Source organism: Dreissena polymorpha, chromosome 5 (assembly GCF_020536995.1).
Source record: "Dreissena polymorpha isolate Duluth1 chromosome 5, UMN_Dpol_1.0, whole genome shotgun sequence".
NCBI lineage: Eukaryota > Metazoa > Mollusca > Bivalvia > Myida > Dreissenidae > Dreissena > Dreissena polymorpha.
The window spans coordinates 37,218,754-37,243,606 of NC_068359.1; the positions used below are offsets into that span (position 1 = coordinate 37,218,754).

At 35.4% G+C, this 24,853-nt stretch overlaps 1 protein-coding gene across 8 annotated transcripts in view; it reads right to left on the reverse strand.

Moving 5' to 3' along the window:
• Positions 1 to 24,853, reverse strand: part of LOC127881595 (dedicator of cytokinesis protein 3-like) — a 173,845-nt gene that overhangs the window by 60,727 nt on the left and 88,265 nt on the right. For 7 of the 8 annotated variants that reach the window (XM_052429588.1, XM_052429589.1, XM_052429590.1 and 4 more), the window contains 6 exons: positions 23,021 to 23,299; positions 14,706 to 14,896; positions 11,840 to 11,912; positions 10,652 to 10,752; positions 7,012 to 7,219; positions 4,333 to 4,421 (listed from right to left, as the gene is read on the reverse strand). In XM_052429588.1, coding sequence (XP_052285548.1) covers positions 4,333 to 4,421; positions 7,012 to 7,219; positions 10,652 to 10,752; positions 11,840 to 11,912; positions 14,706 to 14,896; positions 23,021 to 23,299 — 941 coding nt within the window. The remainder of the gene's footprint in view (positions 1 to 4,332; positions 4,422 to 7,011; positions 7,220 to 10,651; positions 10,753 to 11,839; positions 11,913 to 14,705; positions 14,897 to 23,020; positions 23,300 to 24,853) is intronic. The other variant, XM_052429591.1, reaches the window with a different exon arrangement.

Below are 24,853 nucleotides of genomic sequence, written 5' to 3' on the forward strand. Positions count from 1 at the left end.
GCAGCTCCATGAGATACACATGCATGCCAAATATCAAGTTGCTATCTTCAATATTGCAAAAGTTATGGCCAATGTTAAAGTTCTGGACGGACGCACAGACTGACAGACGGACTGACGGACAGTTCAACTGCTATATGCCACCCTACCGGGAGGCATACAAATAAAAAAATTGTGCAATGAGCCAATAACCAATAATTTTCTTCTATATCACATAATGGTAGGCATTTTTATGCACAAAGTTTATGCAAAAGAAATACCTGGTGTCTGATTTTCTCCTCTGTTTTTTCTCCGCTGCCTGACATTTGGAGCATGTGCAGTTAGCAGAACAGAACACAGAGGAAGTTCTGCGGTATGCCAAACTTTTGAGACGCACCATTTTAAAACTTAAAATATATTTTACACCTAAAAGATTTTAAAACTGTTTTTCATTGTGGCAAATTAACTCCAAACATTGTTCCTGGCTACCATTTAGACAAAAAACTATGATGTCAAAACCAAAGCCACAAGTATTTCATTTCCCATTTTAGTCAGAAACAGTTTTCCACTTATCAACACACATATTTACATCATTCATTATAGAAAATTAAAAAGCATATAAAGATACAATTTTAAAGAACTTTCATGTCTAAACTATTAAATGCACAGTATTCCATTATTCCCAGACCTGCAATCTCAAAGTTTGAGTTAAATCCATTAATAACTAACACAGGAATCATCACCAAATCTTGTTCATCAACCAGTTTTTATGTCTTTGTACACGGGTACACAAATACCAATTCTGTCCTCAAATATACTTAAACAAATCCTTATTCTTCTGAAGCAGCCACGGTTGTGAATTTTGAAAATTCTATCAAATCTACCATTTTATTTGATCCAATCTATTATCTATTTTCATTGTAACAGAGTAATAGAACTGAGCACTTTAAACACTTAGCACAAATCAGGATTTATTTTTCCTTTACAAGATTTTTATATCTTGGCAAATATCATTACAACTTGTATCAAAGGCTATAAAAGACATTGACAAAATTTACCGAATCCGCTCAATTTAATTTCGATTTAAAGGAAGCCTTTCATGTAAGTCCACAAGCCACGCTGACTGACAATATGTCATAAGCGTCCTTTTTTTTGACAAACATATCCCAATCACTCATATTACATGCTTCAGATGAAACTATTGAACTTCCCCAGGCCTTGAACAATGGAGATAATTGAACAATACAGTTGTCATGGTAATCATTTTCACAAATATTCGCACCATTCTCTAAAGTAAACAAATACTTGTCTTTAAATCATTAAAGAAATCATTGTTGAGAATAGAATATTTGCCATAATTTGATGGTCAACATTTTAAAGAGTTGTTTGCCAAGTTTGCCTTGCATTCTCAAGGGTTAACAGGTTGAAAGTCCATCAATGAAAAAATTGACATAAAATTTTATGTTCAAAATATGCTTAAATTTGGGGTGGCTTTATGAAACAAACAATACTTTAAAACTGCATTAAGCAAATAGCCAACACTATAGCCACCACTATTATAAGCTAGGGTGAAATTCTGAAATAAATTCCTTTGATATTTCCCTGAGATGAGCTGTAAGCTATTTTATGCAATTACTAACAAACAATTTTCAACATTATATTCTAACACAAATCTTCATTTCTATAACTGAGTGCAAGTAAAATTAGCAACAATTATTTTAATCTATTTATGAACAGTGAACTCTATATAATATTTTCCCTTCAGACTAATCCAACAATATTCACAAACTTCTCTTTTTATGGTAACACTGCAGTCATGTATCCTTAACCCTTTGCATGATGGGAAATTTGTCGTGTGCTAAACTGTTGTCTGCTGAATTTCTAAAATAAGCATTTTCTTTGATTTTTTTTTAAAGAATACTATCAGAATAGCAAACAGTTTGGATCCTGATGAGACGCCATGTTCTGTGGTGTCTCATCAGGATCCAAATTGTTTGCAAAGGCCTTCAAAATTCGGTTCCAGCATGCAAAGGGTTATTTAGCTAGACAAAGAACATGAGAAACAGCATCAGAGAGTCTTTATCACCAAAAACACACAGTTTATAATGTTAAATTAAGTTGCAAACTGTTTTCACATAATTTTAAAACCAGAAATTTATTGTCATTGTGATACAACAGTCAATAAAAAAATTCATGAAATGATTTGACAAAGTCTCAATTGATTTGTTTTATCTGACCTTTGACCTTAAAAATTATTGTGATCTTGCCTTTTTACCCAGTGACCTAGTTATAGTGTTTGCCAATCATGATGCTTGTAAACGTATACACTGCAAATTGGTCTTTAAAACCTTATTTGCTCAAGACTATGTTAAAACAGCTGATCTTGATGTGTGATTTGACCTTTGACCTATAGGTCAAATGCCAAATTCACACATCAAGATCAGCTGCTTTATAGTGACCTGGTTTTTGTGTGTGACGCTCAAGTCTCATCATGCTGGTCACTTTCAGCAGTGCTTTTTTGCAAATCCATCCAAAGGTTTGCTCTAGACAGAAGTATTAAGCATTTATTTAACAAAGAATAACCTTTGCCCTTGAATTGTGACCTTGATTTTTGACATAGAGAGTTGCTTTTCAGAAGTGGCACTACAAACCATCAAGCATATCACTTTTCCAAGGCTAGGTTTTCTTTTAAGTTACCTACACACTACATTTGAATGCAATAACTTATCCAAATTGAAGAAATTGAGAAGAAACCATTTTTACTATCGTTTAGTAACATTGCATTTGACCTTGAGCTGAATAGCCTCAAATACCAACCTCAGCTTGACCTTTATTCAAGCTAACCTTATTTAAAACTGACATTATTTATTATTAAAGAGCTGGCTACATATATTTGGGATAATGCTATATATAGGGGCATTATATTAAATAAAGGCAATTAGGCTCGTTATCCAACTCGTTTGAGATATTATAATCATAAAAAATTGTCAATTAATTTGCAGATGATCAGATTAAAACTACTTGAGTTAATGAGATGGCATGGTTCATTTTGCCAATTTTATCATAATTCAATTGCCATCTTTCAAAAGTTCTTTATGCGATCTGATTGGTTATCAAACTTGGTCAAGATATATTACGCCCCCACACATTTTTACAAAGTTTCCGGATGATCTGATTTAAACTTTTTGAAATAATGAGAGGCCATTGTTTTCTTGACTGCTGCTCTCCCAGCGCCTACTGCAGGTGTTCCAATTATATGCCTTTCAATTATATCCTTCCAATTATATGCCTTCCAATTATATGCACCATTTTTAAAACGGACATTCAACAATCCATGAATCCATTTAATCATAATGCAATACGTGTATATTTAATGATGACACATGATGTTCATTTAAATGGCAACACTGAAATTAAATAAATGCTTACATTTCAAAGGATGAGAATGCATCTTTGAAATGTGCAAGAGTAACCCTGATGTATCTACTAAACTCCAATATTAATATTGGAGTTAAGTAGATACAATGTTACTCTTAACCCTTCATCAATATGTTTTTATATAAGAAAATAACATAAGCGTCGCTCTGAGAAAAGGGGGCTTAAAGGAATCAGTAAAGTCTTTCCAACATTAGCCTGTGCAGCCTGCGCATGCTAATCAGGATCAACACTTTGAGCCTTAAATGGATTTTTGGTAAGTAGACAACTCATTTAAATAAAAAATACCATTAAATCAGAAAGTGTTGTCCTTGATAAGCCTCAGCAGACTGAACAGGATAATCTGGAATGACACTTTATGCACATGCATTAAAACCTGTTTTTCCAGCGCAAGGCACAAATAGAACAAGACTATTGCCAAGCAATATATGTCCCCTACCGGCTCCATCATTGTCAGAAATTCCACCATTGTCAGATTTTTTTTATATTTGTTGCCATAGCAACCAGAATTTTTGACGTAAGAACAAAATAAAATGATCTGCATAATGTCCATATTGCCATCTATCCATATTCCAAGTTTCATGAAAAAATATGAAGAACTTTAAAAGTTATTGCAGGATCCAGAAAACCACCATTTTCAGCAGTATTTCTAGTCTATTTGTTGCCATAGCTACCAGAATTTTTGACATAGGAACAAAATGAAATGACGTGCATAATGTCCATATTGCCATCTATCCATGTTTCAAGTTTCATGAAAAAATATGAAGAACTTTTAAAGTTATCGCAGAATCCAGAAAAATGTGACAGACAGACTCACAGAGCGCAAACCATAGGTCCCCTCCGGTGAAACCTTTAGGGGACAACTAGTTACACAGTTACAGTAGCTAGTGGAACAAGTATCAGCTAGTAGAATTATCTTACATTTTGTGGAACAGCTCCATGTACTGATCATCACCCATGTGCTCCTGGGTCAACAGGAAGTCAAGCCTCTCTATCAGGGAACTCGCAACCTGAACAAGAAATCACTGCAAGGTCTCACTAAGCTATTTTATGTATTTAATGTTTTTCTGTTGTTTATAATGAAATATCAGTGATGTCCAAGACACAATTCACTGTTTCCAACAGCGAAAAATAACAATGAAAATCTCTAAATTTTTCACTGCTTGACTGTGTGATATGATGATTTTTTGACATTATGGCATTATCGGAGCAAAATCTGCCCACTGAACACTTTTTAAATGTAAATAAAGGGTAAGAAAAGCATTTAATATAAATAATATTAGTTGGTTATTGCAAGAGTATCAATTTATTCTCCAGTGATCATAGAAAAGAAATATATATTTGCACTTATGGCTGCACCATTTGTCATAAAAATTGTTTCTATTATCGCTTTTGAATTAACCCTTTACCACTTAGAGAGATAAGTTTTTTGACGCATTTGTAGTCCTTCAGAAAGTTGTATTTAATAAAAGACCTTTCTTACTATATTCACATATTTAAGGCTTCATTTCCAACCCTGGTGAGCAGCAAACAGCATAAAACCTGAACAGACTGCGAGTTACTCGTTTTATGCTGGTTGCAAAAGCCATTTTACTTTGCTTCTTATTGGGGAACGGGTAAAAATTGATAATCTACTGTAACCTACAAACATCCTCTATTTATACGGACATTCAGCAGTAAAATAATGCTGAATAGTTGAGGAGCAATACTGAATAGGCAACAATCATATATCTTATGAATGTGACATTAATAAGTAACTTTTTTTTTAAAGAGTTAAAAAGAGTAGGCAATTAGTTAATACAAAGTAATCATATGGCGATAATGGTGTTCTTTTGGAAGCATAGCCCAAAATAAGAGTTTTTTTTTTTCTAACAATACAAAACAAAATGTTCATGAGAAGTTTCATGAGGTATCAAGGAAATATTTAAAGGGCCTGAGTGTCCAACCAGACATGTTATTGATGTTTCACACCTTCACATCTGTGAAAAAAAGCATCCTATGCTCAAAAACCTATTTGCAAGAAAGTCATGTATACAATGTGCAACTTGCATATCTAAGCGATGATCATATGTGCTTGTAAGCCCTGAAATTATGAGGTACAAAAGAGAATTGCATATTTTCTAGCATTTTTGTATTTACAACCATCTCTCATTCACTTAGTTTATATATATATATATACATATATATATATAAAATTTTCTTGAACTTTAATCATGATGTGTGCATTCAAAATTTTTATCCCCACGCTTTTTGAAAGTGTGGGGATATTGTGGTTATCTCCGCCGTCCGTCCGTCTGTCCGTCCGTCTGTCCGTCCGTCCTGGCCACTATCTCCTTCTACACTATAAGCACTAGAACCTTGAAACTTTCACACATGGTAGCTATGAGCATATGTGCGACCCTGCACTATTTGGAATTTTGATCTGACCCCTGGGTCAAAAGTTATAGGGGTTGGGGTGGGGCCGGGTAAGACTCATTTCACTCATTTTTATGCCCCCCCCCCCCCCCCCCCGGTATGGTGCATTGGCCATAACTTTTGCAATATTGAAGATAGCAACTTGATATTTGGCATGCATGCGTTTCTCATGGAGCTGCACATTTTGAGTGGTGAAAGGTCAAGGTCATCCTTCAAGGTCAAAGGTAAAAAAAACAAATCCAAGGGAAGTAATAAGCTTTAAAGGGAGGTAAGAAATGAACCTGCCAAATGATAATTTTTTTTAATAAATCAAAGCGGCGCAGAAGGGGGCATAGTATTTATAACAAACACATCTCTTGTTTTATGTTATTTTACATTAACTTCTTCATTTCTACACCGATTCACTTCCAATTGATACTGAACATCTCTTATGACAATACGGTCAATCTCAACTATGCATGGCCCCATTACTAACCCTGGGGTGCCCCCTGGGTCAAACATGTGGCGTGGGGATACGTGTCGGCCTCTGCCGCGCCATTTCTAGTATAATATATATACGGGGATAAAAACTATTCACATGAAATAAAAATAAAAATATAGACGCCATATGTTGTAAAATGTTTACCGTAAGTGTCAAGGTCGAAAAACTGGCATAACTTTTGTAATTTTATCAGAGGATGATAAAAATACCAAATGCATGACGTCATATAAGCAGGAATAATGTATGCGTGTTTTTATTTATTGAATTTTATTGAAAAGTTAACAGAATGCCTTAACTATTACATTAACATACTTAATCTAAACATAAGAACATTCTACAAATGTAAGTTTGTCAACATAAAGAGGTTGCCGCGGCATAGTCGATATGGTGTCCTCCTAGCGACTGGGAGGTCATGTGTTACACACCCACTGTGGGAGCATTCTTAAAATCTCCCCGAAAGACACTAAGTACTAGTTCTACCCAGGAAAAAGACTAGAGAGTGATTCAATAAGCTTTTGGCTTTTGATGAAACCAAGGCAAAACAAATATGATTTAAACTTAACTAAAACTAACTATAAAGATGAAAACTCTAGATTAAAAATCAAATAGTTAAATTTCAGAATATTAATAACAATATACAAAATATAAACATAAAACGACGAACAAATACAGTTTTGTGAACATGAAGATTTCAATCCACATACTATATTGAAGTGTCCATGGACCTTCTGCTCGCACGCCATCATGTCAAAAATAATGGGCAGGGTGGCCTTGCGCACCTCCACGGCGGGGACCAGGGTCAGCTGTAGGAACGGGCCCATCAAGGCAGGCATGAAGTTGCGACGCAGGACTCCCAGCGACTGCCACAGCGTCTCAACCTGCACCCCCATCAGTACACGCATGTCCTGGTATCTGGCATAGATTGAGGCAAGGAATAACAAGAGTTCCGCGGTCGGAGATGACCGCATTGAAGCCGGATTTTTGATTTAAATGACAGGAAAGTACCTTTCGTGTTTTTGTCAATGCAATACTTAAATTACTGAAATATTGTTCACTGTCAATTGAAAGACTTTAAAATGACCAGTTGTTCTCTTGACCAGTGGTCATCTGTTAGTCATGGCAAAGTCCATGTCCAAGCATACGAAAGTTAAAACAACTTTTAATTTTTAACATTCAAGGTCACAGTGACCTTGACCTTCAATGACCTTAAAATGACCAATTGTCATCTACTAGTGCTGGCCAACCTTCATGTCCAGTTTGAAGACTGTAAGTCCAAGCATAAGAAAGTTATACCATGAAATAAGAATTTTAACATTTTTACATTCAAGGTCATGGTGACCTTGACCTTAAAATGACCAGTGGTCATCTACTAGTTCTGGCCAACCTTCATATCAAGTTTGAAGACTCTAGGTCTAAGCATACCAAAGTATTAACAACTTTAACATATTTACATCCAAGGTCACAGTGACCTCGACCTTCAAATGAATGACCTTGAAATGACCAGTGGTCATCTAAGTGTGCTTGCAAACCTTTACGTCAAGTTTGAGATTCTAGGTCCAAGCATACCAAAGTTACAACAATTTTAACATTTTAACATTTAAGTTCACAGTGACCTTGACCTTCAAATGAATGACATTGAAATGAATGACCTTGAAATGACCAGTGGTCATCTAAGTGTGCTTGCAAACCTTTACGTCAAGTTTGAGATTCTAGGTCCAAGCATACCAAAGTTATAACAATTTTAACATTTTAACATTGAAGGTCACAGTGACCTTGACCTTCAAATGAATGACATTGAAATGAGCAGTGGTGATCTTCTAGTACTGGCCAACCTTTATGTCAAGTTTGAAGACTCTAGGTACAAGCATACCAAAGTTATAACATGGAATAAGAACTTTAACATTTTTACCTACCAAAGTTATAAGAACTTTAACATTTTTACATTCAAGGTCACAGTGACCTTGACCTTAGAATGAATGACCTTGAAATGACCAGTGGTCATCTAAGTGTGCTTGCAAACCTTCATGTCAAGTTTGAAGACTCTATGTCCAAGCATACCAAAGTTATAACAATTTTAACATTTTAACATTTAAGGTCACAGTGACCTTGACCTTCAAATGAATGACATTGAAATGACCAGTGGTCATCTTCTAGTACTGGCCAATCTTTATTTCAAGTTTGAAGACTCTAGGTACAAGCATACCAAAGTTATAACATGAAATAAGAACTTTAACATTTTTACATTCAAGGTCACAGTGACCTTGACCTTCAAATGAATGACCTTGAAATGTCCAGTGGTTACTTACTAGTTCTGGCCAACCTTCATGTCAAGTTTCAAGACTCTAGGTCCAAGCATACCAAAGTTATAACAACTTTAACATTTTGAAATTCAAGGTCACAGTGACCTTGACCTTCAAATGAATGACCTTGAAATGTCCAGTGGTTACTTACTAGTTCTGGCCAACCTTCATGTCAAGTTTCAAGACTCTAGGTCCAAGCATACCAAAGTTATAACAACTTTAACATTTTTATATTGAAGGTCACAGTGACCTTCACCTTCAAATGAATGACCTTGAAATGACCAGTGGTCATCTGTTAATCCTGGCCAACCTTCATGTCAAGTTTGAAGACTCTAGGTCCAAGCATACCAAAGTTATACCATGAAATAAGAACTTTAACATTTTTACATTCAATGTCACAGTGACCTTGACCTTCAAATGAATGACCTTGAAATGACCAGTGGTTACTAACTAGTTATGGCCAACCTTCATGTCAAGTTTCAAGACTCTAGGTCCAAGCATACCAAAGTTATAACAACTTTAACATTTTTTATATTGAAGGTCACAGTGACCTTGACCTTCAAATGAATGACCTTGAAATGACCAGTGGTCATCTGTTAATCCTGGCCAACCTTCATGTCAAGTTTGAAGACTCTAGGTCCAAGCATACCAAAGTTATACCATGAAATAAGAACTTTAACATTTTCGAGCACGCCGCCCGCCCGCCCGCCCCCCCGCCCGCCCGACAACATCAATCTATAAGCCGAGATTTTTTCGAAAAAAATCCGGCTAAAAATGTATGAGCCTGACTCTGGGAAAATGGGGTTTAATGCATGGGCAGGGGCGACACTTTCCATCTAAATGGAATTTACACTTAGCACTTTCACTTCTTTATAAAGATCTTTGTAACTGAAACTGATAAAGCTGTCATTCGTACATGCTAATGTTCAACCTAATATCTAATAACATCAAGATCATAACAGGTGCCAGGTATCACATTATTTGTAAACAGCGGTAGACCCAAGAATAACACTTTAGTCTAGTGAAAACCGACCTTCAAGTTTCCTACACAAGTTGGCAGGTACACAACACCTCAAACTCGTTCAAGGCCAGGTAGACTTATTTTAGTCCCAAAATAAACAACAGCTAAACACCAATGTACAAAACGTTAAACTGAACGAATCCTTGTCTTTTGATTTTAGTTACTGCTTTAGACGATCAAAATGGTTGGCATTTTACAAAAGGAACAAAGAAGGAGCAAAGTAACACTAAATAAAACAATGTAATTGACAAAAAAGGACTCTACATTTTGAATACTTAGTCTCATGAAGATTTTTCTGTCAAAATTACATTCATCATAATAATATTACTATGAACTGTTCACTCTGTTTCTATGTGTAGAAAGTGCTAGCAAATCTGAGTGTTTAAGACAATAATCTGTCAAAACGAAATGTAATTTGGTATTGTAAAACAACGAAAAAATAAATTTCGAACAATTTTAGTATTTGAGCCTTAGTTTAAACTTATTTATTTTAGCTTGATTGCATCCAAGGCCTAAGGCTTATTTGAAACGCTCTTGAGTCCGTTTCTTGGGACTAAAACCAGTACATGGTGTCTATGGGGAACTCTAAAGAACACTCAATCAAAACCATGACTTGCCGGTCGCTAGTCAGACACCATACCCACTTCGCAATGGCGACCTATTTGTGACATACTCTGGGCAAACAGGGTTTAATGCATATGCGTTAAGTTTTGTCCCAGATTAGCCTGTGCAATCTGCACAGGCTAATCAGAGACAAACCTTTACACCTAAACTGGATTTTCCTTTAAAAAAAACTTTGTTAAACAAAAACAACATAAATGCAGAAAGTGTCATTCCTGATTAGCCTGTGGGATGACACATGCATTGAGCCCTGTTTCCCACAGGGCAACTCAAATGTACTTTAGTCAGATGAAACAAAAACATATTATTTGTATACCTTTACATTTCATACACTTTCAGCATAAGTTTTCTTGGATTAAAGTACAACGGCGTGGCAGTTCAAACAACTATTTCTGTGTTAACCTGTTTCTGAATTTCTCTGCTTTCACCTCCGAGTACCGGTCCAGCTGCAGGCTAGGCTGGGTGATGAAGGCAACCACCAGGTTGAAATACATGTTCCAGATCTGGGTAAAACATGGTTAACAGTTTTCAAAACATGGTTAACAGTGGTCAAAACATGGTTAACAGTGGTCAAAACATAGGTAACAATAGTCAAAACATGGTAAACAGTGGTCAAAACATGGGTAACAGTGGTCAAAACATGGATAACAATAGTCAAAACATGGTTAACAGTGGTCAAAACATGGGTAACAGTGGTCAAAACATGGTCAATAGTGATCAAATGGTCAAAACATAGGTAACAGTGGTAAAAACATGGGTAACAGTGGTCAAAACATGGGTAACAGTGGTCAAAACAGTGAATATCCCCACAAGGTTGAAATACATGTTCCAGATCTGGGTAAAACATGGTTAACAGTGGTCAAAACATAGTTAACAGTGGTCAAAACATGGGTAACAGTGGAAAAAACATAGTCAACAGATGTAAAAACATGGTTAACAGTGGTCAAAACATGGGTAACAGTGGTCAAAACATGGGTAACAGTGGTCAAAACATGGTTAATAGTGGTCAAAACATGGTTAACATTGGTCAAAACATAGGTAACATAGGTCAAAACATGGTTTACAGTGGTCAAAACATAGGTAACAATAGTCAAAACATGGTTAACAGTGGTCAAAACATGGTTAACAGGGGTAAACAAAATGGGTACTAGTGGTCAAAACATGGTTAACAGTGGTCAAAACATAAGTAACAGTGGTCACACATAGGTAACAGAGGTCTAAACATGGTTAACAGTGGTCAAAACATAAGAAACGGTGGTCAAAACATTGCTTTAAGTTGTCAAAATATTGTTAACAGTGGTCAAAATAATGAATACCACCACCAGATTTCAGATGTGGGTAAAACATGGGTAACAGTTGTCAAAACAAGCAATGTCATCACTTGGTTGAATTGGGTAAAACTTGATTAACAGTCAAATGTTAGTGTTACTGCTCATCAGTACCTTAGAGTTGGAAATAAAGCCTTCACATTTAATCTACTCAGAAAAATCCTTTATCTTATTTGTTTTTCTAAGGGACTCCAAATGTGTAATAAAGAAAATAAATAATGCAAATCTGAGTGGTCAAGGGTTAAGGCTCCAGAGTAGTTACCTCCACAGAAAAGTCCTTCGTGAAGTGTTTCTGTATGGCGTCTGCAAAGTGTTCCATCGACAAGAACATGATGCTGAAAAAAAAAGGTTTTCCTTATTGCAATGTGGGATTTTATTATTAGTCAATGGCATTTTACTGATCTTGTACGTGTGGTACAGCATCACTTAAATTAGACGCATTTAAATGAATTTCTCGGATTGAGTACCATCCTTTTCATTTGCAAGTTAGCTGTTCTGTATAAAGTAATTTCAACTGTTGGGGACCACTATATAAAGCTAAATGCCAAACAAAACAAATCTTGGCCTTGCTTTAGAGAAAAAATATGTTGTCACTATATTAACCTATTTTAATAACGTGACCCACAGGCATTGATAGTTGTGATCCATTGGACAATATTAAATAATCTTTGCAATCTCTATCTGATGTCACTAACGAAAGCTGTGGGCCATGTGCTTTGGAAGAATTTTATTCAGTTATTATCCAACACAAATCTATATAAATCATACTCAGCGTTTTTTCCCTCCAAAATTACAGCCTCTTACAGGCTACTTTCAAATGGCAAAAAGTAACATTTGTTCCCAAAACACTCTGACCAAAATAATGTTTTGTTTTTCCCAATGGCATGGTTTATCGATCACGCTATTTTTCCCAATCCAAAATGCACAGGCTGTAAAATATGAAGCCAAAAGAAATCCCTGTCATATGATCCTGGAGTGTGGCTGATTCTGACCCAAGATGCATGATTTAAAGACACTTTGTTAAGGACCATGTCATGATGTTATATACCAAAAAGATTTTAACAAGAGGGCCAAGATGGCCCTAGTTCGCTCACCTGAGAGGAATCGGTTCATTCAATCTTTACCACACGTCAAACTTGACCTAGATATTATCCAGACAAAGATCCTGGTCAAGTTTCATCATTATTGAACCAAAACTCTGGCGTATAGAGTGTTTTTGGTTTTGTAAGATTTGACCGGGTGACCTATATTTTGAGTTGACCCCCCTAACCAAACATCAAACTTTGCTTACAAAAATAAATATTATGACCAAGATTCATAAAATCTAAACAAGATTGTGACCTCTATAGTGTTTACAAGGATTTTGTATAATATAATGAAAATTTGGACAACCTAAGGGCAATAATTATGGCATTAATTATGTGATTTTGCTCATTATCAAACTTGACTGAGATTTCATTCAGCAACTTTGATAAAGAATGCTTGAGAAATGTGAATGCTAGAGTGTTTACAAACCAAATGTGGACGGGCGGACGACAGACAAAGAAAGCCAATCCTAAAACCTCACCTGAGCAATCAGGTGAGCTAAAAAGTGTGTTTTACCGATCTGAGCCATTTTCCAACTTGTCAGAGAAATCAATAAAACCAATGTATTGACTAAGTTTCAAGATGATTAGGTAAAAAATGTGACTTCTATAGTGTTTGATCACAAGGTTTCTCTCTAGTCACATAAAAATTGTGACTTCTAGAGTGTTTACAAGGTTTCTCTATGGCCAAATAAGGACACTGGCGGTGATGTTTTTCAACAACCGGAACCACTTGTGAACTCAACCAACATATCATTAAGATAAACATTTTGACAAAGTTACATGAAGATTGGGCATGAAATGTGACTTCTACAGTGTTTACAAGTTTTTTCTTTTTTTTGACCTAGTGACCTAGTTTTTTACCTGGCACGACCCAGTTTCGAACTCGACCGAGATTTCATTGGGACAAAGCTTCTAACCAAGTTTCATGAAGATCGGAAATAAATGTGGCCTCTAGAGTGTTTACGAACAAATGTGGACGGACAGACGACGGACAAAGACCGGTCACAAAAGCTCACCTGAGCAATCAGGTGAGCTAAAAATTATGTTCTGACCAAAGATGCATTATTTAAAGAAACTTCGTTTAAGGACCATGACATGATGTTATATTCCAAGAAGATTTTGTAACTTTAATAAGTCTACATAAATCATGACACCCCTGGTGTGCATCCAGTTTTGACCCATGGGGCATGATCTAAATACACTTCGTAGAGGACCATAATAATTTGTTAGACAACAAATATAAATGCCCGACAATCTATTCAAAATAGGGGCTGCACCACCACAGATGATTTGAATGATAATTATTACACAACAAGAGCACCGCATAACGGGTGCCACGCTCGATTGCGAAAGCTTGTCAGAATTTTTTTTTTTTTTGTAGAGGTCACAGTGACCTTGACCTTTGACCTAGTGACCCAAAATGGGTGTGGCGTGCAGAACTCATCAAGGTGCATCTACATATGAAGTTTCAAAATTGTAGGTGGAAGCACTTTGATTTTAGAGCCAATGTTAAGGTTTTAGAATATTCAACCTTTCCCAAGAAGCAATGTTAAAATGGCTGTATGCAACCACCATAAAACCAGAACAGCCTGCGAGAAACTCTCAGTATGTGTAGGTTTTATGCTGTTTGCTGTTCATCAGTGTCAAAAGGGTTTCAAATGAAGCCTTTCAAACTTGCATATACATGTAATGAGCAAGGCCTTTAATTTAATTTGATTTTCTAAAGGACTTAAAACTCTTCAAAATGTGTATTTGAGCAGAAGGGTTTTTAAGGTTAGTGATGTAAATGTATCTTGCTGATTTTTTAACATCCTTTCTACCTGTCAAAGTGAGATTGATCACACACCTATTTAAAATGGTGGCCACAGCACCACATATTATTTTAATGATATTTTTTTATGTTATTTATGACAGAAAATCTGTGATTTTCACTAGCATTGAACTGATTAGACCAACTTCACATGTTTCACATACATATCATACCTGCATATAATGCACCAAATACGAAATATAAAGGTCAGTAAAATAAATGCATCATACTGATTAGAGACCATCCTCATGGTGGACCAGTCCTGGGGGAAGATATGTGGGTCAACCAGCACCTTGAACACCAAAAGCACCTTCATGAGGAAGCCGTGAAGTTTCGGGCCGCGGTGATTCACAAACATCAACGCCGAGAAGTGCTCATCCTCCATCAGACGTAGGTTCTCTAGTAGACACGCTATGAGGCCCTGAAGTAAAAATGTTTTAATTCCATACAAGACCCTTAATTAACCATTACCACTTAGATACGTATTTTGACGTGTTTGTTGTCCCTTAGAAAGTTACATTTAATAAAAGAGCTTTATTATTAGATTCAAGTTTTAAAGGCTTCATTTCCAACCCTTAGATACTTATGTGCAGCAAACAGCATAAAACCTAAACAGACTGCAAGCTACTCGCAGGCTGTTCTGGTTTAATGCTGTTTGCTCTCTTGAATAAAAGGGGAACTATGCAGTAAATAAAAAACTTGGTAAATAACTTAGAGAAGTAAAAGGGGGATACTTCATACTAGACCTTAAGATTAAAGAGGAACTTGATATATGCCCTGAAAGAAAAGATTTTTGTGATATAAAATCATTGAATGAAAACTTGATACATGACTTGATATTCGACTTGAAATAAATGGGTACTAGATAAATGGCCATAATTAAAAGGGGGACACTTGATATGTGTTAGATGGGATTAATTTGATGTGAGACTTTAAAATAAAAAAAGCAACTTTGATATAAGACTGCTTACTTAATTGAAGAAACTTGATAATGAGACCCCGAAGTTAAAGGAGAACTTGAATTGCGATCATGACATAAGATGGGAACTAATTATTAGTATTTGAAGTAAAAAGGGGAATTGGGAGAAAGGGAGAAACTTAATAGAGACTCTAGCAAGGTAATATGGGAATACTTCATATAAGACGCTTGATAAAGTGAGTACACCTGAAATAAAAGTGTAATGTGATACAATACCCAAAATTAAGCTTGAAACTTGATATGCAACCTGAAGTAAATGGGGAACTTGAAAAATGGCCATAATTTAAAGTAGGACAAATGATATAACACTCTGAATGTTGAAGAGGTAAACTTGAAAAGTGACTGCAAAGTAAAACAAGGAACTTTGATGTAAGATTTTGAAACTAAATGGGGGAAATTTGATGAGATGCTACAGTAAAAGGTAAAACTTGATATGAAACTCTGAAGTTAAATAAGTAAAGGTGAAATCATACTGTGAAGGGCTAAACTTGATATAAGACTGTAAAGTCTGTGGTGGAAACTTGATATGAGACAGTGAAGTTAGATTGTGGAACTTGATATGAGACTGTGAAGTTAAATGGGGGAAATTGATATGAGACTGTGAAGTTATATTGTGGAACTTGATATGAGACAGCAAAGTTATTGGAGAAACTTGATATGAGACTGTGAAGTTAGATTGTGGAAACTTGATAAGAGACAGTGAAGTTAGGTTGTGGAACTTGATATGAGATTTTGAAGTTAATAGGGGAAACTTGAAATGAGACAGTGAAGTTAAATTGCGAAACTTGATATGAGACAGTAAAGTTAGATAGTAAAACTTGATATGAGACAGTGAAGCTATATTGTGGAACTTGATATGAAGTTAATGGGAGAAACTTGATTTGAGACAGTGAAGTTCGATTGTGGAATTTGTTATCAGATTATGAAGTTAATAGGGGAAACTTGATATGAGACAGTGAAGAAAGATTGTGAAACTTGATATGAGACAGTGAAGTAAGATTGTGGAACTCAATATGAGACTGTGAAGTTAGTTTGGGGAACTTGAAATGAGACAGTGAAGTTAATGGGTGAAACTTGATATGAGACAGAGAAGTTAATGGGTGAAACTTGATATGAGACAGTGAAGTTAATGGGTGAAACTTGATATGAGACAGTGAAGTTAATGGGTGAAACTTGATATGAGACAGTGAAGTTAATGGGGGAAGCTTGATATGAGACAGTGAAGTTAATGGGGGAAGCTTGATATGAGACAGTGAAGTTAGCTTGTGGAACTTGATATGAGACAGTGAAGTTACGATTGTGGAACTCGATATGAGACTGTGAAGTGAAAAGGGGGATTCTTAAGTTCTCTCTTTGTGTCTCCTTAAGTGCATGGCTGATTAAATTAAACACCAAACTTGCATTAAAAATTTTATATGATAAAAACTTCAAATAGTTAAATGAGCATAAACATCATAATAATAAATAGGTATGTTATAAACCCATGGCCAGTGCAAATAATAATACAAAGCTAAAATAACACATGTACAAATGGCAAATAACAACAACATCAATTCCAGAGAAAACTACTTTGTTTATAAGAAATACATTAATTATTTAATGTTGGAAAGCTGTTGGTGCAAATGAAATGTATACTTTATGAATGCTTCTATATTTACTTTGTTGACTCAAGATGCACCACATGCTCTCGCAGGTATAGAAATTATGCAATGAATACATGTACTCTCCAAATCTTCATAATTCCCCTATTTCAATGCATTTTTTTGTTACTAGACTGGACAGATCTTCTCCAGAATCAATTTATGCAAAGTTTTTTTTCATAAAAGTTTGTGAACTGGAGTTTTAAGGAAAATATGAAAATAATGTTACTAGAGAGAAAAACTGTACAAAAAGAACAAAACAAACAATAAAACTGGAAAATAATATTAGAATCCTGTTGGAAACATGTCATGCCCATTGTCAATAATACCTGTAATCATTTAACAAGCTTAACCAAGCACATGTTTGACTTTGAATCTATAGTTTGACCTTGACCTTTGCCAAGGGGCATGAAAATTACTAGCTGAACCAAGCACATGTTTGACTTTTGATCTTAAGTGACCTTGACCTTTGCCCAAGGGGCAACAACATTACAAGCTGAACCAAGCACATGTTTGACTTTTTATCTAAAGTGTGGACTTGACCTTTGCCCAAAGGGCAACACAATTATTTGTGACACATATATGCTAAATTATTTGTAAAATTGCATGGTGAATGATGCAGTTCAATTGCAGACAAACTGTATTAAGCCAAGATTGGTCATACAACCTATAAATGTGACCTCGACATTTGAGGTAGAGAGAAAGGCATTACACACAGCATGTAGTCATATGATAGTGGTCATTTGTGATACGTTATTTTAAAATTGCAGAATGAATGACAAAGTTATAGTTCCGACAAGCACCGACACATGCAGCTATGCATGCACACACTCTCGACCGTTGTGAATGCTGTATTCAGCATTTCATAACAGGCACAACAAAAATCAAAATAAATCAGAGCCTTTTGAATAAATGCATGCTTAATGATAGATATGCACATAATGCACAAAATTGTGAACATTTTTTTCTTATTTTAATGAAAAAACAAATTAAGAATAGTCTCACTAAAAAACATGGAAATGTATGTTTGTTTTAAGTCACCATCCCCTTTTTCACGAAAGTCTTTGAAATGAAAATTTAAGTTTACTATGAACATAAATGTTTAAATTCGCATGGTCATCATTTCCAAAAGACTCAAATTAAGGCAAATTAATGTAAACAGGAAGAACCAACAAAAAGTTTAAAAATTCAATCCAGCTAAAAAAATCCCTGACCACAATTTAGATTTAACCTGGGCCCTCCCAATTCCTGGAAGGAAGCCACTCTACCGTGTCACTGTAAAAGCCAGCTCATAACGCAAGGCAGTATAAAATCTGCTTATATCTACCTAATACAGGTATTAATTTTTTGAATGCGCTATTTCAGCTTCAAGTACTATCTCAGAGGGGGTAATCATGTGACAAAAAAGATGGCAACGTCCATGCCGCGACAGTTACTTTTTACCCTTTTACACCCTTTATTACTTGTATTGATTGTAAAAACGCCGCTCAATTTCAAGCCATATCAGCAAGAAAGTGATGAGCGTTTATTTGGTATTAATATTTGCTATTTATCGCGAATTTACTCGCTGCAAATTTTCTAGCTGGAGTTTTTATTTTGTGACCCGCTAAGAAAGTTTGCAACAAGTAAAGTCGAGATATAGAGCGAATATTAATATGATATGAATGCTTATCACTTTTTTGCTTTGACACATTTGACTGATATTTCATAACTATGTGGAATATATAGAACACTATTCTTAGAATCAATGGCACTAAACTAAATAAATCAACAACCCTTTACAATTGTTTTTAAGGTGACTGTTCTGATAATACAGTGTCTACATCACTATTCTTTGAATATAATTGACAAATGCAAGAATGGAGCTTTAAAAGAATAAAGATGGATGTTTTAATTATAATTAATCTTCTAGACTAAATCATGCTTTCATGATTGTCATACAAAATATACAGAGGTCCTTAACAAATAATTAAGGGCTGTGCATAACAAAAAGAATGATAGCATGCATTTCAGTTAAAACAAAGTTGATAGAAATATTATATACTTATATAAACCCTATAAACATATATAAACTTAACTTTAATTTCCAGAAGACTTTCTTTTTTTTTCTTTTTTTTAGTCAGGTATTTTATTTTTAAGAAGTAATTAATTAGATATTCTCCATATAATTTTATGAACATTCAGAAGACAGAATCTCTATCATATACATGTATTCCTAGCATAATTATATGATCTGAATTTTGGGAAAACCAGGCTTAATGCAAGTGAAGTCTGTACAGGATAATCTGGGACTATGATTTCCGCCTACACTAGATTTTTGTTTAATATAGACTTTCTTTAAAACAAAAAATCTGTAAAAGCCGCAAGAAGACTACACAGGCTAATCTGGGATGATACTTAACGCACATTCATTAATCCCAGTTTTCCCAGAGTATCACCAATATACAAAAGTATGGCATTTCCCCAGGATTTTGACCAGGCACAGTGGCAAGGCAGCGCGGAAGGGAATTGATGCCGGTGGGGGGTACCATTTCGCATATAGATTTTTTATTTGCATCCTGTTCTAAATAAAGGTCTACAATACTTTAGACCTATTAAAAGAAATATTTGTTAACTCTTTGTTTTTACTCAATTTATTTCATTAAAGTCATGTAATATTAACAAACAAACATAAAGACATGATTGGAAAAACAAGCACCACTGCAAAATTAATTTTTAAGTCCAGGCACTGCGGGCCAGCTGTGCTAAAACCGCCTGGGGAAAAGTCTGATTAGTATGGCTATAGATCTAAAAATTCTAACCATTTACCTTCTACTACTAAGATAGCGCAGCTCATAAAGTCACTATGCTTGTCATGCTCAAACTACAGCATGCTAATACAACAGGTAGGGTTATCCTCCAGTAAATACCAAAACAACTAGAATTTCCTTGTTAATAACATGAAAATAACGTTAAAATAATGTTTTTTTAATTATGTTTTCACTAAAATAATTATCGCATTAAAATAAGAATAAATATGGTTTAATCCAATGATTTCTGAATAATGAATCAAATTTTATATTAACTTTCAACATGGGCTGTTTGTAAAACATGCATGCCCCCCATATGGGCTGTCAGTTGTAGTGGCAGCCATTGTGTGAATACGTTTTTTGTCACCGTGACCTTGACCTTTGACCTAGTGACCTGAAAATCAATAGGGGTCATCTGCCAGTCATGATCAATGTACCTACGAAGTTTCATGATCCTAGGCATAAGCTTTCTTGAGTTATCATCTGGAAACCATTTTTCTGTGTCAAGTCACCGTGACCTTGACCTTTGACCTAGTGACCTGAAAATCAATAGGGGTCATCTGCGAGTCATGATCAATGTACCTATGAAGTTTCATGATCCTAGGGGTAAGCTTTCTTGAGCTATCATCCGGAAACCATTTTACTGTATCGAGTCACCATGACCTTGACCTTTGACCTAGTGACCTGAAAACCAATAATGGTCATCTGCGAGTCATGATCAATATACCTATGAAGTTTCATGATCCTAGGCATAAGCTTTCTTGAGTTATCATCCGGAAACCATTTTACTGGTTCGAGTCACCGTGACCTTTACCTTTGACCTAGTGACCTGAAAATCAATAGAGGTCATCTGAGAGTCATGATCAATTTATCTTTGAAATTTCATGATCTTAGGCGTAAGCGTTCTTGAGTTATCATCCGGAAACAATTTTACTGGTTCGAGTCACTGTGACCTTGACCTTTGACCTAGTGACCTGAAAATCAATAGGGGTCATCTGCGAGTAATGATCAATGTACCTATGAAGTTTCATGATCCTAGGCGTAAGCGTTCTTGAGTTATCATCCGGAAACCATTTTACTTGTTCGAGTCACCGTGACCTTGACCTTTGACCTAGTGACCTGAAAATCAATAGGGGTCATCTGCGAGTCATGATCAATGTACCTATGAAGTTTCATGACCCTAAGCATAAGCTTTCTTGAGTTATCATCCGGAAACCATTTTTCTGTGTCGAGACACTGTGACCTTGACCTTTGACCTAGTGAACTAAAAATCAACAGGGGTCATCTGCAAGTCATGATCAATGTACCTATGAAGTTTCATGATCCTAGGCATAAGCGTTCTTGAGTTATCATCCGGAAACCATTTTACTGGTTCTAGTCACTGTGACCTTGACCTTGACCTAGTGACCTGAAAATCAATAGGGGTCATCTGCGAGTCATGATCAATGTACCTATGAAGTTTCATGATCCTAGGTGTAAGCGTTCTTGAGTAATCATCCGGAAACCATTCGGTGGACGGACGGACGGACATACGGACGGACCGACATGAGCAAAACAATATACCCCCTCTTCTTCAAAGAGGGACATAAAAATTGTTTTCCCAACTTATGAATGAATATTAATTCTGTTTCGAAGCCTCCAAATTCTGATCACAAATAATTAACAAGAGCACCGCATAACGGGTGCCACGCTCGGCTGCAAAAGCTTGTCAGAATTTTTATTTTTTATTTTTTAGAGGTCACAGTGACCTTGACCTTTGACATAATGACCCAAAATGGGTGTGGCGTGTAGAACTCATCAAGGTGCATCTACATATGAAGTTTCAAAGTTGTAGGTGGAAGCAATTTGATTTTAGAGGCAATGTCAAGGTTTTTGTTAAAGTTTTATTTTAGAGGTCACAGTGACCTTGACCTTTGACCTAGTGACCCAAAAATGGGTGTGGCATGTAGAACTCATCAAGGTGCATCTACGTATGAAGTTTCAAAGTTGTAGGTGGAAACACTTTGATTTTAGAGCCAATTTTAAGGTTTTAGCACGACGCCTACGGCGGACGTCAGACGAGCTGGCTATGAAAATAGCTCGGGTTTTCTCCAAAATCAGCCTCGCTAAAAATCAAATTTAAATGGACATAAATACAGAAAACTTGAGGATAACTACAGTACAGCCATTGCGGAACAAACATAATCCTCGGCTACGCCACTTTCAGAATATTAGAACGCTGCGGCCGCGTTGTGTGTTCACTAGGCGTATTGCCAAGATAATATAATTGAGAATGTTTGTGTGTCTTGAGCACTTTTATCGTAAATATTTACAGGAATTTGCTTTAAAACTGGAATATACGGGATTATCCGGTAATGATTAGCGATATCAACTGTATAATATAAACAAAATGAAACGACTTTATATACGCATAGTCAAACAATAGTTATAATAAGCTGAAAAATAATATAAAGACAATAATCATACTACGCGAAAAACGCACACAAAGTAACTTAAAGTACATTAGCTGATTCTACAAATGACAATGGTAAATGATAATTGCAATATTATTAATACATGCCTGTGATAATCATGTTTTGTTTTTATAAATTTGATTTTTTTATTAATTTGCATTCCTTTAAAATAATAATTATTTCTATCCAGATAACAGCAATTACTCTAGAAACGGGAATGCAATCACTAAAAACAAAACAACAGCATGTTTTTTTATTAACTATTTTATCTATTATGAATCCGCGCACATTAAATTAATTATGATTTTAAATATTATTATATTTTTTCTTTAATTTTTTTTTTTACTAACTAATCATTCTAAAAAGATTTTGATTTGAAGATGCGCATCGACTTGGCGTCATGTCGAGGATCGCGGCTTGCCTCTGCATGTCTCGGCAGACATTTGCGAAGCTTTGCGGCAAAATACACTTGCCGCCGCATACTGACGCGGCTTCAACAGCCGACTCGGCATCGACTCATTGCGCCTTGCCTCCGCAGATCGCAAAATACGTTTGTTCCGCGTCGGCTGTACTGTACTTCTGCACCATAAACAGAAACCCAACAAGATGGGGGAATACAAGACTTCATCCAAGTTCATACAAGGCTACAGCCAAGGCCAAGGTCAGTGAAGGTTTACAACATACACAATGCTGGGATTCAAGATGGCGGGTGGATACTGTCTCTTCACAACCTGATTCTGACCCGTTGTCCCCGGGTTCGGTCTCAAGGAAAGTCTTAAATGCCTTGGAAAATACAACATCCTCTGATGCCCGTGGTAACTTCAATCGACTATTAGGAAAGGCAACATCCTCTGACGCCCGTGGTAACTTCAATCGACTAAACTTTGTCTCGTGCTTCATGGTATATGCACTATGTGTGTGGCTTTTTCTTATCTTCACTCTCGGCAAAACCTTTCGCCTCGGCTATTGTTATATTAAGACAGACTTTATGATAACTTTTTTTTCAGGAAAAATTTTGTTTCTTTAAGTACTCTCTATGAACTGCAGCTTCACTACATTACACCATTTTAACCATTTACCACTTAGATACCGTAAATACACGAATATAATATGCACTTTTTTACCTGCCAAGTTTTTCATCAAAGGGGGGAGGGGCAACTGAGCTTACGGTAATTGTCATGGCTACACCGTATATTACCATACATGCTAAATAAACCAACCATTGGTATTATAGATATATTATAATAATACTTATTATTTTATTATTATAATTATTATCGTTCTGAATATTGTCAAATGGAATTAAATGTTATAAAAAAATAGCGTCTCTGTTTCTTTCTTTTGCACATTGCAAAATTGTCACATTGGAATCAAATCAACCATATGTTTGTGTAAATAAAACAATCAAACGTAAAATAAACAAAAGACAGAGATATTTATTTTGCAACTGTCATGACAACAGCTCGATAACACATCGCAATCAATATTACTGTGAAACAGATGGTTGATAACGCCAAATTGATTTGGTATTTTCATAACACAAAAATATATTGACACATTTTTTCGGAAATGACAGCGTCATGGCCGATTTCGGACACTGATTTTTTTAGTGCGTATTATACTCAGATTTTCAATTTTTACCGATAAATTTGGACCAAACTCAGGGGTTTGTATTATACACGAGTGCATATTATATTCGTGTTTTTACGGTATGTATTTTTACGCATTTGTTGTCCCTTAGAAAGTTATATTTAATGTAAGACCTTTCTTATTCAATTCAAGTTTTAATCCCTTCATTCTCAACCATTAGAGACTAATGAGCAGCAAACAGCCTAAAACCGGAACAGACTGCGAGTTACTCGAAGGCTGTTCTGGTTTTATGCTGTTTGCACATAGACATTTTCACTTTGCCTCTGAGTGGAAAAGGGTTAAACTATCTAGACATGCAGCTTGTTTTTATGACAATATTTGCTATGCAGTTTCACCTTTTTGCATTTATGAATGTTCACAAATAATCAGTAAAATAAACACTAGCATATATATTGGCATCATATAAAAAGATTTTTCAACAACACTGGATTTTGTATTGGCTTTTATTTCAGATTATAAAATGAAACTGTGTTCATTATATAACTGTTAATAAAAAAGTCATGAAAAAGTGCTTTTTCTACTAACAGTATTGACAGAAAATAACACAACTATATGCAGAGCATTAAATGAACAGTTTTGTTTGAGAAAAACATGAAATTGATCTTATTCCAAATTTACATTATAAAATGTAAAAATTAATTATCACTTATGTAAGAGGAAGTATTATTTAACAATTTAATAGGCAGTGATATATCAAATATAGCTATTATTAATTAATATTATAATCTAACTTCTTCCTTCTACTTTATGCCCACATGCAATTTTGCTACAGAAAAAAAATGCTTCTGTTTCAATTCCAATTACACCAAAACTACAAACGATTTTATTTTTTATAATAAAAACAATAGATAAATCAAGTGATCATAA